General features: G+C 43.3%; 1 protein-coding gene across 9 annotated transcripts in view; it reads left to right on the forward strand.

The window, feature by feature from the left end:
• NEO1 (neogenin 1) overlaps window positions 1-14,888 on the forward strand; it is a 498,809-nt gene extending 483,921 nt beyond the window's left edge. For 7 of the 9 annotated variants that reach the window (XM_039492001.1, XM_039492003.1, XM_039492004.1 and 4 more), the window contains 4 exons: window positions 8,971-9,129; window positions 11,186-11,443; window positions 12,653-12,795; window positions 14,317-14,888. In XM_039492001.1, the coding sequence (XP_039347935.1) occupies window positions 8,971-9,129; window positions 11,186-11,443; window positions 12,653-12,795; window positions 14,317-14,400 (644 nt within the window). In that variant the 3' untranslated portion in view covers window positions 14,401-14,888. The remainder of the gene's footprint in view (window positions 1-8,970; window positions 9,130-11,185; window positions 11,444-12,652; window positions 12,796-14,316) is intronic. The other 2 variants (XM_039492008.1, XM_039492009.1) reach the window with 1 other exon arrangement.
• Window positions 14,889-18,778: the final 3,890 nt, after the last annotated feature.

The raw sequence follows: 18,778 nt of genomic DNA on the forward strand, positions 1-18,778 counted from the left end.
CGTATGATCTTCCAGAGGTGGGGAACTCTCAAGTAGACATGTTCGTCACCAGGCTAAACAGGGAATGCCACTGGTTTTGTTCGACTCCCTCTCCGATGCCTTCCTCCTGTCGTGGTCAGGAAACTTGATATATGCATTCCCTCAAATTCCTCTCATCAGCAGGTCCTAGCAAAGTTCAAAAGAGACAAGACACAGATTATCATGATCGCCCCAGCGGGGCCTCGCCAGCACTGGTTTGTCACGGTTCTGAACCTTGCAGCAGCCCCTTCCTGGCCCCTGTTCAACCGACCGGACGTTCTGTCACAGGACAAGGATCGGCTCCTGCACCCCAACCTCATGATCCTCCTCCTCTCAGCATGAATGAGGTCCAACAGGTCCTCCTGGGAAGCAGGAAGCCCTCAACTAGACTGACTTACCTGGCCAAGTGGACAAGGTCTTCCCACTGGGCGTCCAAGTGTGGCATCTCTCCCTCACGCTCTTCCGTACAGTCTATTTTAGACTACCTGCTTTATCTGAGGAACCAGGGCATGGCACACACCTCCATTAGAGTGCATCTCACGGCCATCTCTGCTTTTCACCCACCAATCCAAGGCCAGAGGGTGTTTTCTCATGACATGATGGTCAGATTCTTGAGAGGCCTTGAGAGATTTGTCCCGCAGGTACATACCCCGGTCCCACAGTGAGATCTTAACTTGGTCCTCTCCAGGCTCACAGGCCTGCCCTTTGAGCCGCTGGGCTCCTGCTCCCTTTCCCACCTATCATGGAAGGTCGCTTTCCTGGTGGCAGTGACATCGGCAAGGCAAGTCTCTGAGATTAAAGCCTTGACCTCAGAACCACTATACATGATATTCTACAAAGACAAAGTCCAGCTGAGACCTCACCCGGCCTTCCTGCCAACCTGTCTACCTTCCATATGAATCAGGGCATCTTCCTCCCGCTATTCTGTCCTAAGCCGCACAAGACCAGTGAGGAGAGGCGGCTGCATGCCCTGGACATCCGAAAGGCGCTGGCTTTTTACCTAGAACATACCAAGCCTTTCTGTAAATCAACTCAGCTCTTCATCGCCACAGCGGATAGGATGAAGGGCCTTCCGGTGTCCTCACAGAGGATTTCCAACTAGATCACCTTTTGCATATGGACCTGTTACAGTCAGGCATCCTCAGTGGCTTTCCTGGCACACATCCCTGTCATAAATAAACAGATCAGGGTTAAGGTCTCTTTTACCTGGAAAGGGTTAACAAGCTCAGTAACCTGAGAAACACCTGATCAGAGGACCAATCAAGGGACAGGATAATTTCAAATCTCTGTGGAGGGAAGCCTTTGTCTGTGTTCCTTGTTTGCTCTGTGTTCTCTCTTTGGATCTAAGAGAGGCCAGACATGTCTCCAAGTTCTCCTGGAGTAGTTCCTACTATCCAATAGTGAGTATTAATTAGAAAGGCGGATTAGTCTTATAATTTGATTTCTACATTTGCAATTGTGTGTTTGCTGAAGGAAATTCTTTTTCTGTTGCTGTTACTTTAATTATGCTGAGGAGGAGGGAGGGGAAGTCTCTCCAGTTTTTATAAGTTAGACCCTGTATTTTTGCATCCTGGTAATACAGAGAGAATGTACTTTTTTTCTTTCTTTAATAAAATATTTTCTTTTTAAAACTTAATTAATTTCTTCCCTTGTTTGGATTTTCAGGGGAAGGGGAGGGGGAAAAAGTGAATCCCTCTTTGTTTGATTCAAGGAGTTTGAATCAAGGTATTTTTCCCAAGGACTAGGGGAAAGGGAGGGGGGGGATAGGGAATCCCTCTTTGTTTGATTCAAGGAGTTTGAATCAAGGTATCTCTCTCCAGGACTAGGGAAGGGGAGGGGGAGGTGAGTCCCTCTTTGTGTTGAGTCAAGGATTTGACTCAGTGTGTAATCTCTCCGGAGCAGGCTGGAGAGAGGGAAGGGAGGGAGGGAGGGAGGGGAACTGGCAGTTTCTCTCTCTCTGGTGAGATTCAAGGGGTTTGAATCTGGGTTCCCCAGGGGAAGTTTTTGGGGGAACAGGGAGTGCGTCAGACACTTAAAACTGACTGGTGGCAGTGAGAACCAGATCTAAACTAGGATTTTAGTTTAGAGGAGTCCATGCAGGTCCCCATCTTGGAACCCAACAGCTCCAAGTGGGGGAGAAGACCTATGACAATCCCTATCCAGGAGATCTGTAGAGCTGTGACGTAGTCCTGTGTCCAAACGTTCATGGCACATTATGCCATCACTCAGCAGGCCAGAGACAACGCTGGGTTTGGCAGAGCTGTGTTGCAATCTACAAGTCCGTGAACTCCTACCCACCTCCATGGGTACTGCTTGGGAGTCACCTAATATAGAATGGACATGAGCAAGCACTCAAAGAAGAAAAGACGGTTACCTTTTCCGTAACTGGTTTTCTTCGAGATGTGTTGCTCATGTCCATTCCATAACCCGCCCTCCTTCCCAACTGTCGGAGTTTCCAGCAAGAAGGAGCTGAGGGTGGGGGGACCCAGTGACGCCCCTTATACTGTGCCATGTGGGTGCTACTCTAGAGAGCACCAGAGCCGGTCCCCTATGGATACTGCTAAGGGAAAAACTTACGGCCCCAGTGCATGTGGCCAGCACACACACACACCTGATATGGAATGGACATGAACAACACATCTCAAAGAACACCAGTAACGGAAAAGGTAACTGTCTTTTTTCCTGGTGCCTCCCAATTCTCCGGTACCTACCGCACAGGGTGGACAATGATCCCCAACACCATTACTCACCCCACCTTTGGATTATGTTGAGGGGGATTCCCGTGATTCTCAGATTTCTGTCCATGAATTTCTCATCTACCATGGAAGGGACTACTCACCTGTCACCTACCCTGGAAGCTTTTCTCTTGGAATTTCCATATCTCAAACCCTGCCTCACTAGTATGAGCAGCATGGCTCCCTCAGTGGCCTTTTTGGGATCCGTAGGCTTTTTATCTCCAGCAGTTCTCAATAGCTCCTAATTTCTCCCATGGAGAACATAGAGAGAGACGTGTGCCTGATCCACCACTTCCTCCTTAACAGTCTGAACCTCTAAAGGAGACTTTCAAGTGCGACCTCAGATGGAATAGTTCATCATTATCTCCAGATAAGGCTGTAATGCCTCCACCGCTGCCTTTGGTGGATGATTTCAAGCAATTTCAGGAGCTCATGAAGAGCATTCTCCATATCCCATTAGACTAGAGCAGGGGTCGGCAACCTTTCAGAAGTGGTGTGCCGAGTCTTCATTTATTCACTCTATTGTAAGGTTTCGCGTGCCACTAACACATTTTAATGTTTTTAGAAGGTCTCTTTCTATAAGTCTATAATATATAACTAAACTATTGTTGTATGTAAAGTAAATAAGGGTTTTAAAATGTTTAAGAGGCTTAATTTAAAATTAAATTAAAATGCAGAGCCCCCCCCGGACCGGTGGCCAGGACTGGGCAGTGTGAGTGCCACTGAAAATCAGCTTCCATGCCGCCTTCAGAACACGTGCCATAGGTTGCCTACCCCTGGACTAGAGGATGTCCAGGAGTCACAACATAAACTTTTGGACATCCTGTATGCAACACCTTTTGAATGAGTGGCTTGACCCATGAATGAGGATTCTGCTAACACCATCTGGCAGACTGGTTATAGCACCAGTTACTTGTAAATGGGCAGACAAAAAGTACTATGTGCCAGCAAAAAAATCAGAATTTTAATTTTCCCATCCTTCACCAAAGTCTTTACTTGTGGAGGCAGTTAACCAGCATAGCAGACACCATAAAAAGCCTACAGCTTTATGATAGGGACCAAAAACAACTCTATCTCTTCAGTCACAAGATAATCTTCAGCAACCCTGCAATTCAGGATTGCAAATTACCAAACTCTGATGTCAAAGAACCATAGAACTGTACAGCTGGAAGGGACCTCAAGAAATTATCAAGTCTGGCTGCTTGCGCTGGGGCATAGCCAAGTAAATCTAGAGCATCCCTGAAGGTATTTCTCCAACCCATTTTTAAAAACCTCCAATGACAGGGATTCCACAACCTCCTTTGGAAGCCTATTCCAGAGCTTAACTACCCTTACAGTTATAAAGCTTTTCCTAATATCTAATCTAAATTTCCCTTTCTGCAGATTAAACCCACTGTTGCTTGTCCTACCTCCTGTGGACATGGAGAACAATTGATCACAGTCTTCTTTATAACAACCCATAACATATTTGAAGACCGTTAACAAGTCTCCTCTCAGTCTTCATTTCTCAAAACTAAACACACCCAGATATTTTAACCTTTCCTCATAGGTCAGGTTTTCTAAACCTTTTATCATTTTTGTTGCTCTCCTTTGGACTCTCTATGCAAGACCTCTCTTTTGATGGACTTAAACCTTTTCAGATTCCACCAATGAATCTCTTCTTACCTTGAAGGACTTCAGGGCCTTACACACACAGAAATCCTTACCGGTCTAACTCTCTACCTGTCATAGATCTACAGAACCACCTAAATCTGTGACCAAGTGTCAATTTTCATGGTTTTGTCAATGGCCCAGAATTTCCCCCCTTTGGGAATCTTCAGCTTCATCAGCCTACCCACCTCCCACCCTTTAGATTTTCCTAGCTTTTGACCTGGGGAACAGATTAAATCTGACAATTGGTTCATAAAGGTTGTAAAATCAGGTTACTCTATCTAGTTTAAACCTCTCACCGGCACCACCATCCTCCTTCTCCATCCCTTTTCAGGGACCCATCTCATGACCATTTATTGGGACAGGAAGTCATCTCTGTTTTACACATAGGGGCCATAGATACAGCTCTAGTCCACCACAGGGGAAGGGATTATATTCCAAGTATTTTCTGATTCCTAAAAATAACATGGGATGGAGACCGATATCAGATTTCAGACTTCTAAACACCTTTGTGATATCACATAAATTTAGGATGGTGACTCTCACAGCTATAATTCCATCATTAGATTCCAGGGATTAGTTCGTGGCCTTTGATCTTCAGCATGCATTTTTTTCACATTGCATTTCACCCCCTCAGAAGAAGTTTCTTTGTTTTATAGTCAACCAGGATCACTTCCAGTATCGATTGCTTCTGTTCAGCCTCTTCTCTCCACCAAGGGTGTTCTCAGAGGTTATATCAATGGTAGCCACTCACCTATGACAGCTAGGTGTAATCATCTTCCCTTACCTCAATGATTGGCTGCTTAAGGACTCATTGTACCACAAAGTTCTTTCTGCAGTGCAGATAACCATGTCTCGTCTTCAACTCAACGTGGAAAAACCCATTCTGACCTCAGTAGCGTAGATACATTTCAAAGGGATGTCTCTGGATGCCGTAACAGCCAGGGATTACCTACCTGTTGACAGGTTTATGACCCTAACAAACCTCATCTCCAGGTTTCAAATAAGCCCCCAGGCATCAGAGAGAAGTTGTCTTCAACAGCTATGACTTGTACTTTTGTAAAGCAATATGCCCGGTATATAGCTGGTATATAAACAATCACACCCTCATCAAAACCTGTTACCTTCCAGGCATACAAAACACAATGTCTGACGATCTGAGCAGGCACTCCCTAGATTCCAACTGGGACTCAGACTCTCAAATTCTCAGACATATTCTTCTCACTTGGGGGCTTCCAGAGGTGGACTTTGCCATCACCACCAACAGGAAGTGCAAGAAATTCTGCTTGAGATATGGGCTGGGTTCCAATCCCTAGGAGATACCTTCCTCATTTTTTGGACAAGAGGTCTTCTTAAGGTATACTCCCCAAAACCATTGATCCTCAGTGTGTTGAACAAGATTAAACACAACAAAGTCAGAATCATTCTAGTTGTACCAACTTGGCAGAGACACGTGTGGTATCCTTACCTGATTCACCTCATTTCTTGTCCACCATTGAGACTTCCAACCATTTTGATTCCAGTCAGACTCTTCATCTCAACTTGAGAATGCTTCAGCTCAGAGCTTGGCTCCCTGATGCTTCTTGGGGCTGGAGATTTCAGCAGAAGTACATCAGGTATTGTTAAAGAGCAGGAAGATATCAACCTGAAAAACTTAACATCGAAAATGGAAAAGATTCCACCACTGGTGTGCCCAGGGGCAGTTTTCCTCTCTGCTGTTCTCAATTATCTGTCGAAATTAAAAAAAGATAACTGTTTCTCTGAGTTCCATCAAGTTTCACTTGGTGGCTATCACAGCCTTTCTTTCACTGGTAGAGGGATTCTCACTGTTTGCCTACCCAACAACAGCATGATTCATCAAGGGATTGATTAATCGCTTTCTGCAAATTAAAGGGCCCACTCTTAAACTTGGTTCTTAATTCCCTTATGAAACCTCCCTTTGAGATACTATGTGTTCTCTATTTGAGCTATCAATGAAAGAGGCTTTTTTGGTGGCCATCACTTCTGCCAGGAGAGTTGGAAAAATGGGAACTTCAATGGCAGATCCTCCTTTTACATTTTTCTTCTAGGACAAAATTTTAATTACAGCCACATCCTAAGTTTCTTTCTAAAGTATCTTCTGAATTTCATATTAACCAGGTTATTTATCTTCCAGTTTTTATCCCAAAGCCACACCAGACTAGAGAGGAAACTATCCTCCATACCTTGGTTGTTAAAAGGGTGTTTAACTTCTATCTGGACAGACCTCAACTGTTTAGAAAGTCTCCCAGACTGTTTCTTTTGTGGACAGATCCAAAGGATCCACAGTTTTCACCCAAAAACGATCAAGATGGATCTCGGGGCATATTATCTCTTGTTATGAGGCTGCCAGCATTCAGCGTCCTCCTTTCTTTCCGCCCATTCAACAAGGTCCTAGTCTACCTCAGTGGGAATATTGACAGATGTTCCAGTTGTTGAAATCTGTAGAACTGCAAGCTGGATCTCAGTACATACTTTCTCTAAACATTATGCATTGGTTCATGCGTCCAGTTCAGATGTTTTGGTTGGCATTGCAATTCTATCTTCAGTGTTAGATCCAGCTCTGAAGCTCCTTCCTCCTTCTGATGATATTGCTTGGGAATCACCTGAAGTGGAACACTCATAGGGACACTACTTGAAGAAGAAGAAGAGATTACTCACTTTGTGCAGTAATTGGAGTTCTTTGAGATGCGTGTCCCTCTGGGTGCTCCACTGTCTGCCCTCCTTCCCCTCTGATTCAGAGTTTTGTCTTGCAGGACTTCACCATAGAGAAGGAAACAAGGGTCATTCACCCATACAGCTCTGTATATCCTCAACATAGGGCATGAGGCTGTCTGGAGTATGTGCGCAGGCCAAATGGGCTCTGCTAACGAAAAACCCTGATCGAAGGCACATGGGGCGTGTGTACACCTGAAGTGGAGCTCCAGAAGTGGGAATTCCAGATGAAGGCTGCACAGAACTGTGTAGTAAAGCGTCACAGCACCTGCCTGACCTAAGCTCAGACTTTCTTGAGCAATCATTTTACATACACCTCAGCTGGAGTGCTGTGTCCAATTTTGGTTGCCAATATATAGAAGGGGTGTAGAGAATCTGGAAAGGATACAGAAGAGAGTGACAAAGATGTTCAGAGGGATGGAACACAAACCATATGAGCAAAGGCCAAAGGACCTGGGTATGTTTAGTTTGGAAAAGAGGAGGTTAAGGGGGGGGGGGACACGATAGCAGTCTTCAAATACTTCAAAGGCTGCCATTAAAAAGGTAGATTAGATGAGTGTTTCAGGGATGCTGTTTTAATTAGTCTCTCCTTAGCCAGTCTCCTGGTTCTGAAGAGCGCCTATTCCACTGGTTAAGTTCCAAGAACTGGAATCTGCAGAGGCAGTTTGTGCGAAAGAGGTTGGTTACTCCCTGTAACTGCAGATCTCTGAATACATTGCCTCCACAAATTCACACCCTCCCCACCTCAGAGACTGTTATCCAAACAGGTGAATAGGAATGGAGGGAGCAGGGGTTTCAGTCTTCTTTTTAACCATACTTTGTGTGCAAACTTGCACACAGTGAGGCAGGAAGCCCTAGCCGAACTAACTACTTTAAAAGATTCAGGATTCACATGGTGTGAGACTCCTAAAAGGGGAGGTTTTGAGGCAAATAGGTCTGGGCAACTTCATGTTTGGGTAAGTAACTGACTGCAGTTTTCTTATTCTTTAACTATGGTGCTAGCAATGAGTCCTGACCTTCAGCATATCCCTCCAACTTTCTTTTGGGCCATTTCTTGAGTAATTTAGTGTTTGAGTCTAGCATAAGAACCAAATCCTGTGTAAGGCAGCCCTCCAAATTCTGGAATGTGGTGTGAACTTGCAGTTGTAGAAACCCTTGCTTTGCTCTTAATGTCACTGCCACAAGTTGGGGAGAATGTAAGACATACAAATGCTTCCCTCTTGAGAAATTCAAGTATTCATGCCTCTCAAGCAGAAAGAAAAGTGTAGAGAAAAAAAAGGCCTCCAGTTTGAATGTATTGGATGAGAATTCTGCTGATTATGAGCAGAATCTTCTGCATCTCATCCTGTGCTTGTCACCATCTGTCTAGCATTATTTAATTAACCAAAGGTACTGTAATGCTTGTTCATGCTTGTTGGGAAATTAAATTTCCTCAGACTGAAATGGTTTTCACAGTCTGAGTTCACATTTACATTCCCCTTATTAGGCATGAAGTTTACAGCCTAGAGTTACATAGGAAGGCTCTAAAAGGAGCTGATCCTCATTTTCTCAAGAGGCCTCTCGGTGAAAGCAGGACCAAGAGTGGTGTGTTTTTTCAGCATAAGAAAAATGATGAGAAGACTGATGTCTGGGGGTTTTTGTTTGTTTTTATAGTAGGGGTAGAACATGAATCTGATGTTGAAATAAGTCCACTTGATTCCCTTCTCAATCTGACTAATGGCTGTCTACCTTGTACTGTGCCTTTGAGGAAGAAGGGAGGGGTTCAGTGCATTGCTGTATGTGTGCATGCCCGTCTGTATGTTAAGCGTTTTTTCTGTCTTGTGTCCATTCACAGCTGTGATTAGCGCTCATCCCATCCATTCACTCGATAACCCTCACCATCATTTCCACTCCGGCAGCCTCGCTTCTCCAACTCGCAGCTATCTCCATCATCAGGTCAACCCTTGGCCGATTGGCACATCCATGTCCCATTCAGACAGGGCCAATTCCACAGGTGAGAGATGAATGACCAGATAGCATTCATTTGAAAGGGAACTATTCGCAAAACGTATGTGGAAAGCAAAGTTCCAAGGAAAACCCTCAAGTCATCTTTAGTAGTTTGATCTGATCAGTCTCCTTTGTTCTTATTGTCTCCTTAGAAGTGAGAAAATAACATACTTATGCCTACTGATATTTTTTTCTTTTCCAATGTTAGACAATGTGTCTCCTTGTTTTGAATGAAACTAAAATTAACATTTGTTTGTTTTTTTGTGTGGCAGCTGCAACTTACCTTGCACCACACCTCATCACAGTGAAAAATGTGCTTTGTATAACTAATTCAGCACTGAGAGCCCATCTCTGGGAATAGTGTTTGCTAGTTCATTCCTACTGAAGACCAGCAATGGAACAGAAGAATTACCAGCTTTATTTTTATTTCTCAGTAATGGAGTGATGAATTAAGAATGAACAAAATCTCCTTGATACTTATGAAGATTTTGTCCCATTATCTGAATTTTGCATGGGTCAAATGTTGAGCCTGGGATATCGGATAGTGTCCCTTTTTAGCATCTATAGAAACTGAAACCCTGTTTACATTTAATTTGTGCATACTTAGAACATTAATAACTTTCCTGGTTTGTTGTGTTAAAACAACAAGAAAAAACTTGATCTTTCCTACATAATGGTTTTAAGCTTCAAGCCCAGTGGTGTGTAAGTACAATTCTTGCAGTATTCCTATTAAAGCAGCCGGTGCTATGAGAAATATCTAGGCAACATTGCTGTGTATGCTGTAAGAATCACAAATAGTTAAACTTCCTAGGATACAATGAATTCAATGCCTCTAGTCTGTTGTTAGGTTCTGAATCCTGATAAGGTACCATAGGCAACAATGAAGCTCGTACTGTTGTTTTCGGGAATGTCTCAGTTCAAAAGCAAAGTTTCAAATACCTCATGAAGCTGCTAATATGCAGATGAAAGATTGTGTTGTAGTAGAAGGTATTGCTTGCTTGCTTGTTTGTTTGTTTTTGTACTATTCAAATGATTATGGGAGTAGCAGCTCTTGCAGCCAAGATATTTTCTTGTGCAGAGACTAGGTCGGATAGAGATGCCATAAAAATGCAAGATTCCCTTTCATTGCCCTGCCTTCATAATCCTCTAGAAGATTATCTATATATCACAATGATTGGTGAAATATAAACATCTAGGTATTTTTAGTAGTTACAAAGTTGTGGAATGTTCTAGACTCAAATTAGAATTAAGATGTGCATCACATGCTGTTTATTCCTTAAGCAAAAGCTGATGATGATGCAGAATTTCACAGTGACTTTGTGATTCGCCATATCAATTGCTTAGGTATTGGGCTGATAATGGTTTCCCTTTGGAGCTAGGTACTAAAATGAGCTCTTCTCTAATAGTCGACTGACCACCACTTGGCATATTATATCTTGATTGCTGCATCCTATTTAGGCACAGTAACGTAGACAAAAAGACAGAGAAGAATTTAAGTGCACACAGGTATCATTAGGATGAGTGTGGAGAATAAGTCATTTGTGGGTATGCAGTGTGGAAAAGTGAACGGGATACACATTTTTAGAAATTAAGATTTGAGACACACTTGTTAGACCAATATCATAGACCAAATCTATATCTGAATTAGCAGTGATTTTGTTTTTCTCCTTGTGTTTCTTATTTGCCTGAAAATAAGCTGCAGAAACCTTATAAGACAGCAAAACCTCTGGTCAGCTGTGGACTCCTTTGGTGCCAAAGCTGCATTGTCATGGGATGGCTGGGTTTTTGGTTTTTTGTTTTTGCTTTTTTTTTTTTTTGTCTTGTGGAATTTTTATGGACTTGCTTCTTAAAACAGGGCAGTATTGGATGTTAAGTGCTCAGGTGATTGTTGATGTATGAATCAGTTCCCTAGCTTTAACCAGGATCTTCAGGAAAAGCGCTTGGTAAAGACTCCTGCTTTGGTCCCATGTGGCTATTGGGATGCTGCAAAAGGAAATATTTAATAGTCTAGCTGAAAACTTCCATGGAAGAAAATAAGCCCCATTTTTACTTTCCCATTGTAGAATCTGTTCGAAATACACCAAGCACAGACACCATGCCGGCTTCCTCATCTCAGACATGTTGTGCTGACCATCAAGAGCCAGAAAGTGCCACAGCATCTTATCTGGCCAACGCACAGGAGGAGGATTCAGGTCAAAGTCTCCCTACTGCCCATGTCCGTCCCTCTCACCCTCTGAAGAGCTTTGCAGTGCCAGCAGTTCCACCCACAAGTTCCACATATGACCCAGCGTTGCCAAGCACACCATTATTGACGCAGCAAGGTGAGCGGAGTGGGGTGGAAGGATAAATGACATGGTATAGCTCTGAGAATCACAGTGCATATCCTGCACGTGGAGGAGGATAGAGTGATGAATAGTGGAGTTGTCAGTGGAGATAGATGAGGGACGGAGAGGAAGGGGATCAAGAGGAAAATGAGGAGATGCTTTTGGGAAAGCATCCAAGGAGAGATGTTAGAGAGGTAGCCAGAGATAAGACTGGGCTGAGTTTCATACATTTAGTTTTCAAGCACAGCAGTAAACTTCATCTTCAAGTGATAATCCAAAGTGATGTTCAATCCGGCATGCATTAATTTGAAGCATTAGTTCTAACCCACTGGAAAACAGTTGTATTCTGATAGAACCCTTTTGATCTGGCCAATTCAAGAGCATTCTCCGCACTGTGGCAATGCTTCTGACATTCCCATAACCACCTTCTCCGTCTGGACAGGGAAATTATGGCTAAGAGACAAAGTTCCCTGTAAGTTGCGTGGCCACACAGTAGCCTATTTAGTGCCACACAGGCACTCAGGGAACCACCACCTAGCCCAGCCCCCAACCTGCCATTGAAGGGGTGTCCCTCTCCTGGCCCCAACTCAGCCTGCAGCCCAGACCTGCCGCAGCTGGGGCAGTGTGGCTGGATCGGGGCCAGATCGGCCAGGGCGGTGCGGCCCAGGCCAGCCCCAGAGTGGCCCAGACCCGGCGGGGTTGCGCGGCCCGACCCTGGATTGGCCTGGACCCAGGCACAGCCAGGGTGGCCTTCCCCCAGCCCAGACCTACTGGGGTCGGAGAAGGGGTGCCTATCCTGCAGCCCCAGCCCCAGAGCTTCTGCAGTGGGAAGAGGCACCTCTCCTCCCCATCCCAGGTGCTGCTTCGGGGAGAGAGCACTGAAGGAAGTCCTCTCTCCCCACCGTAGCCCCACAGCACCCTCCTGCACTCCAAATTCCTCATCCCTGGACCCACCCCAGAGCCCGCACCCCCAGCCAGAGCCCTCACCCCCTGCATTCAACCCTCTTCCCCAGCCCTGAGCCCCCTCCCACACTCCGAACCTCTTGGCCTCACCTCCACCACATGAATTGTGTTATGTGCACCAGTATGAAGGTGATGTGTCATACATCACCTCCATATTTATGCACATAACAAAATTCATTCCGCACATGGATGGGAAAAATTATAGGGAACATTGCTAAGAGTATGTAATATTTTTGCTTTAAGCTTCTAACCATCCAGTTCACTCGGTGAAGACTGCATCGATCGGGACTTTAGGGAGAACTCGACCGCCTATGCCAGTGGTAGTGCCCAGCGCCCCCGATGTGCAGGAGACCACCAGGATGCTTGAGGACTCAGAAAGAGAAAGTGTAAGTGTATTTACAGCTTTCTTGGCAGCACTTACCACAGCAGAGAGCTTTCTAGTAATGCTAACCATAAGGAAGGAGATTTCAAAAGCATAAAAGGCAGTTAGGCACCCAAGTCAGGCACTCAGGTTTAAGAACCTATATAGACTAGACTAGAACTCCCATTGACAGTCAGTGGGCTTTGGGCTCTGAACTGTCTTTTATGCCTTTGAAAATCTCACCCAGGGCAAACTCCTTTTATATTTTGTGGTGAAGTTAAGGACTTACTACTTAAATTTAAGGCCAAATAGTGATTGTTAGAGCCAAGCCTATGGTAATGCTCTCTCAGTATAGTTCTGCCTTGATGTGCACTACTCCCTCTGTTCCACTCCAGGAGCCTTCCTGAGCAGAGATTGACAATTTTACCAAATGCAGCAGAACCTCAAGTTAACAAGCCTCTCAGTTACATGAACGTGGGATAATGTTGTCCCCCCAGGCTTACTGCACAGTTAGCTGAGGAGGAGGAGTTGTCCAAGCCTCTGGTTTTCCCCTAATCGGTCTTGATGAAAAGAGGAGCAGGGTAAAGAGGAGCTATGTTAGACTTCTGCACTGGATGGTATGTGCCAAAGAATTACTGACCAGAGTGGGAAGCCCCAGCGAGCGTTGTTTGCTTTCCTGGAAAGCCACTGCTGCTTCACATGCTATGATCTTGCCCAAGCTGGCATTTCATTTCCCTAGAGTTGTTGTGAAAGAAGGCTGTGCCTGGATTTAACTGTTACTAGAAATGCCATAGCTGTAATCTCATGCAGCACAACCGTGTTACATTCCCAAGGATGAAGAGTGGGGGTGACAAAAGGGGATAGTTGAGGATTACAGTCAAAACACTTAAACCTGTGACCCTAAATCCATATTTAGGCTCCTGAATGAAAGTGGCTTGATTTTCAAAGGTGTTGAGCAACCCTAGCTCCCATCGAAGGCTGTGGGAGCTACAGATGTTCAGCATCTTTGGAAATGAGACTACTATTTTTTTTTTTTTTGGTAAGTGAGCAGTCTAACTAGGCATCCAGCTTTGAAAATGATAGCTAAAAATCCTTTGTAGCTGACACTACCATAGCACTGCTTCAAATCATTATCTTTGATGTTCTTAGTGTTGTGGGTGCAGAAAATGTTTAATTCGAAATTTCTGTTTTTCTTCTCTTTTTCCACTTTCCCTGTGTTTTTTCTCTATCACACTGTATTTGTCAATAATTCACCCTTTTTGGTTTGATTTCTGTATGTTTTGTTGTGGTTTTGTTTGCATGCCCGATTCTGGTGCACCCTTTGCCCATCTGTCTCTTACTCCTTTCATCACTTTTGCAAAATTCCGGCATTTGAAAAATGGTTGTTGATTTCAATTTGTGCATTGACATAACCATCAAAATTTGGCTTTGTCTATATAGGATTTATAGTCATATTGTATACCAGAGTCATTGATCATGCTTCCTCCCACTTTTCCTTAAAGAGCACAGCTCATCCTGTCCATTAACCCTCTTAAATCTCCTGCAGAACTATGAACCGGATGAGCTGACCAAAGAGATGGCCCACCTGGAAGGACTAATGAAGGACCTTAATGCCATCACTACAGCATGAACACCTTCACCAGGACATGACTCCAAATCCAGTTTCACAAGTCTTGGAACTCAGCCTTGGAACACAAGGAATTGTACAGAGAAAGAGAGGGACAGCACACGAGAGCAGACGTAGAAAGCAAACAAACCAACTGGTGCATTAATGCTAATGCTGGTTAAAAAGATGACTTTTCTCCTCCTCGTCCTGAAACAAAGTCATTGCCAAGTTGAAGTCTTGTTTGCCTGCTGAGACCATGCAGGATGGGACACTTCAGGTGAAATCTAGTGTCCAAGCAAGAGGGGGGGAAAAAATCAAATGGACTTTACATTCTTTTTCTGGTCAGGTTTTGTCTCAGTGGTGTGATTGCCCTGCCTTTTCAGTGTTGGACATTCGCATTTATGTACAAGTTTATTTGTGTGTTTTTATTTTATTTTATCTTTTTTTATAAAAAGGAAAAAAAATTGTGTAATCTGAAAAAAAAGAAAAACATTGTTGTTTTCCACAGCCTAGACTGATGTTTGACTGCTTGTTTTATTGTGTATGAAAATTCATTGCCAGTGTGGGGTATTCTGTTTTGGTTTTTTTTATTCTGCATATAATTACATCCCCTTCCAGCAGTTAATCCGTGGCCATTTGGGATGCTGCATTGCTATTTGTAAGCTCTTTTATTATTTTTATATTATAATTATTAAAAGCCTGACTTTCTCCTCTCATCACTGTGAGATTACAAATCTGTTTGAATTGAAATGTAACATTGAAAGACTTGTTTGTCACTTTTTGTGCAGTTTCAATACTTTGGGTGGGGGGGGGAGGAATGGGGAAGGGGGAGGGGAGCCAGGGGCTAATGGGAGGTTTCCTTATTGTTGTTTTCCAGTCTTCATTTGTTGACTAAAAGACTGAAGAAAATGAAATCATCTTCTGTTATGTCCTTTCTTGTAACTTAATTATATCTCTGGTTATTAAATTGCAGTGGGAGTATCATTTAGAACCATTTTTTAAAAGTTCCTCTTATACAGTAGGATTCCTTATGTACAGATGACATCACCATTTCTTTTGGCAACAGTGCTTGGATTTATTGTTAGCTATCATTTTAAAGATCCTGCAGGTCTTAAAACTTTTAAATGCAAATTGAGCATTATTTCAGCTCTTAGAATATACAGCAGTCAGCAGGGCACAGTTTTCACAACACTTCTCCGCTGCTAGGGTGCTTAAATCTGGGGTTTAAGTGCTGGCATGTCCTGAAGCAGAGAAAGGTGGAGCTCTTATAATCCAGCAGGCTAGCATGCCTTTGGAAACAATCAAACCCCAATCATAGGATCTTTTAACTAGAGGAACCCCACCCACAGGCTCTTTCAGCTAGATCAACCCTCCTGTAGTTTTGCTGTCCCAAACAGTGCTTTGAAAAGAATCTTAAATGTTCAACTACAATCAAGGCAAAATGTATTTTTCTACATATTTAAAACCTGTTGAAAAATCAGTGTTAATGACTCAGGTTCTGTTCACACATCTCTCTAGGAGGGGGAGGGAAGTTAAAAGGGAATTTCTGCATGAGGAGAAAGTGGTGGGGGGAGGCAAGTGAAGTGTCTTTCCTCGCACACTCGTTGCCATGTGTTACACCAGCATGCTTGGCTGTGCCACACTCGGCAATGGTGACTGGCCTGAGAGGTAGTGTTTGATGAAATCGCAGCTTCCCATGGAACTCATATACACACTTTTTTGAAGAAAGGAAAACAAGAACTTACTGATGGCTTTATATGGCAAATCTATTCTGCCAAAGCAGGTTAATGATGGGTGAATAGCACTTCCAGTGGGCACAAACTGGCTCTCTGGGAGACACTTGCACCTCTCAGAATATTGAGCAGGAAACATTAGGATTTAAAGAAAGCAATAAGACTGCATATTCTTTTTCTTCTATCCGTTGGATTAAAAGCTGACTCTCTAGGCTTATGGTTTGGTTCCTGATGCTGAGAAGGGATGCAATGAATCATCCTGGAAAGTAGCTGGGACTTGTTTGGGATTTGACTTCCTTTCTTTTCCTAGACTGCTTGTGTGTTGCCATTTCCAGTGGGTTTGCTGGTATTATTTTTTATTTGGGTGGGTTATGGGGGCATTGGTGAAAAGTGCAACATTTGAGCACCCCAGGCCACCTGAAAATAGATGTTCAGGCCTTTGTCAATACAATTCAGGACAAAATAAGCTACAGAACTTGTATTTAATGAACAAAACACACACACTTGGATCCACATATTGCTTGTAAGGGTGGTGTGTGTTTTCCTCTGACCTATACCCAAAGAAATGCCATCATGTGTATTCAGTACTCTTAGCTGGTGGGTCTTTGTGAATATTACTTATGTACAACACAGGGAATGTTAATATTGCCATGGAATTTGGGGTGGGGGCTAGTATATTTTTACTGATAAAACAACTGTTCAAAGTTGTTGTTTTTTAAGGTTAAACTAAAAAAAACACTCAAATCAGTGTACAATCTGTATTGCACTTTTTCACATTTTAATGCTACATTTTCTTACATATCCTGTGATTTTGAATTTGGAACATGGTGTATCTTGTAGTGTTGTAGTTAGGCTGTTAAATGGCAGCTTCCTTCAGAAGGATTTGGGAAAAAACAAAACAACCCAGTATATGGTTTTATGATTCTGATGTAGGAGAATTTTGAGGACTGCTGTAGAATTCTACCTTTCTGTACAATTTTTTTTCTTTACTGTAGTATTTGCTGTATGCTCTATGGCTTTTTTAATAACTTCATGTTTATTATTTAGTATTGGATATCCAATACACATTTTTTAATCCAATCAAATTCTGGTCTGCTTGGAGAGTTTGTTCCCTTTGTTAATTCCCATATATCAAGGCTGATTCCCCACTCTAGCACTTTGAGTGCAGAAGGTGGGGGCCCGCATGGATAATAAAAATTAATACTGGACACTCTAGGGTTATATTAAACTCCCAAGGTTACAGCTTTTCTCTTACCTTGGATTGGTAAATGCTGAACAGAACCCCTTTGAGAGCCCAGGAAGGCGCACTTGGGAATTCTTTCCTGTGGGGTACTCTCAAGCCCTTTCACCCCTCTCCGGGAAAGAGCTGAGAAAGGAGGGGAGGGGGGAGGAAATCAGCTGTTGCCACCAGCTAATTAAACAACATGTGCACAAACCTCTTAAGACACAAAAATCCAATTTTGTTCTAAATTTTAATTTTATTAATTAAAAAAAGAAAGAAAATACATCTGGAAACTCAGGCTATTGCTAGTTTTTAACAGAGCAATTACAAGGATTAAGCACCAAGAATAGCTTTCATGATATCCATTTTAAAGGTTAAAAGCAAAACAAAAGCACCTGGGGTTAGCACAGAGGAATCCACAAGCCATAAATAAAAGGAATAAACCCAATCACGTCTTCCTAAACATTTCCTGATCTACTTACATATCTGGGGTTTTAAATGAGTAGTTTCTAGGTATGAGACTGATGATTTTTCATACCTGGCCCAAGCTCTTACAGCATAGGTGCTGCCCTGTCCACCTCTCCCCAGGAGAACAACAACACAGAGACAAAAGGGGAGTCTTGTTTCAATTTTAAAAAGTTCTAGCTTTTCCATTGGCTCTTTTGGCCAGGTGCTCACTCACTTCCTTTTACCTATGCATAACAGTGAGACTTCTTAACGCTTTACAGGTAGAGCTGTTAGAGAACAACTACTAAGAGGGATTTTATAGCTACTGGCTGGTTGGGTGTCCATAAAAGAGAGCTACTCCCCACATTTATCACATGCCCTCCCGCAAATCACAAATGGTGTTGGCCAGCCTGGTTCAGGTTGGGTCCACACCAGCTGGGATTTCTTACTGGAGGTTTAGGAAAACAGAGTTAATATGTAATTTTACTACTAATTACATGAAGAACTAACACTACACTCAGACGCATCTGTGGTTACAACGAGAGGTTGGTCAAAGTCCGGGGCCCTTAGTACAGGGTCAGACGTAAGGGCCGCCTTAAGCTAGTTAAAGGCTGTCTGACACAAATGAAGCAAAGAATCCTATGGCACCTTATAGACTAACAGACATTTTGCAGCATGAGCAAAACGTCTGTTAGTCTATAAGGTGCCACAGGATTCTTTGCTGCTTTTACAGAACCAGACTAACACGGCTACCTCTCTGATCCTTGACACATATGAGTCCATTGAACTGCATTTGACTTTTTTCCTGGTTAGGTCTGTCAGTGGGGTGGCAATTTGGCTGTAATGTAGTACAAATCGTCTGTAATACCCGGCCAAGCCCAAGAAGGATTGAACCTGATTCTTTGACTTAGGGACAGGCCAATTTTGGATAGCATTTACTTTAGCCTGTAGGGGGTTAGAATCATAGGAGATTAGGGTTGGAAGAGACTTCAGGAGGTTA

The sequence above is a fragment of the Mauremys reevesii genome, linkage group 10, assembly GCF_016161935.1.
Source record: "Mauremys reevesii isolate NIE-2019 linkage group 10, ASM1616193v1, whole genome shotgun sequence".
Taxonomy (NCBI): domain Eukaryota; kingdom Metazoa; phylum Chordata; order Testudines; family Geoemydidae; genus Mauremys; species Mauremys reevesii.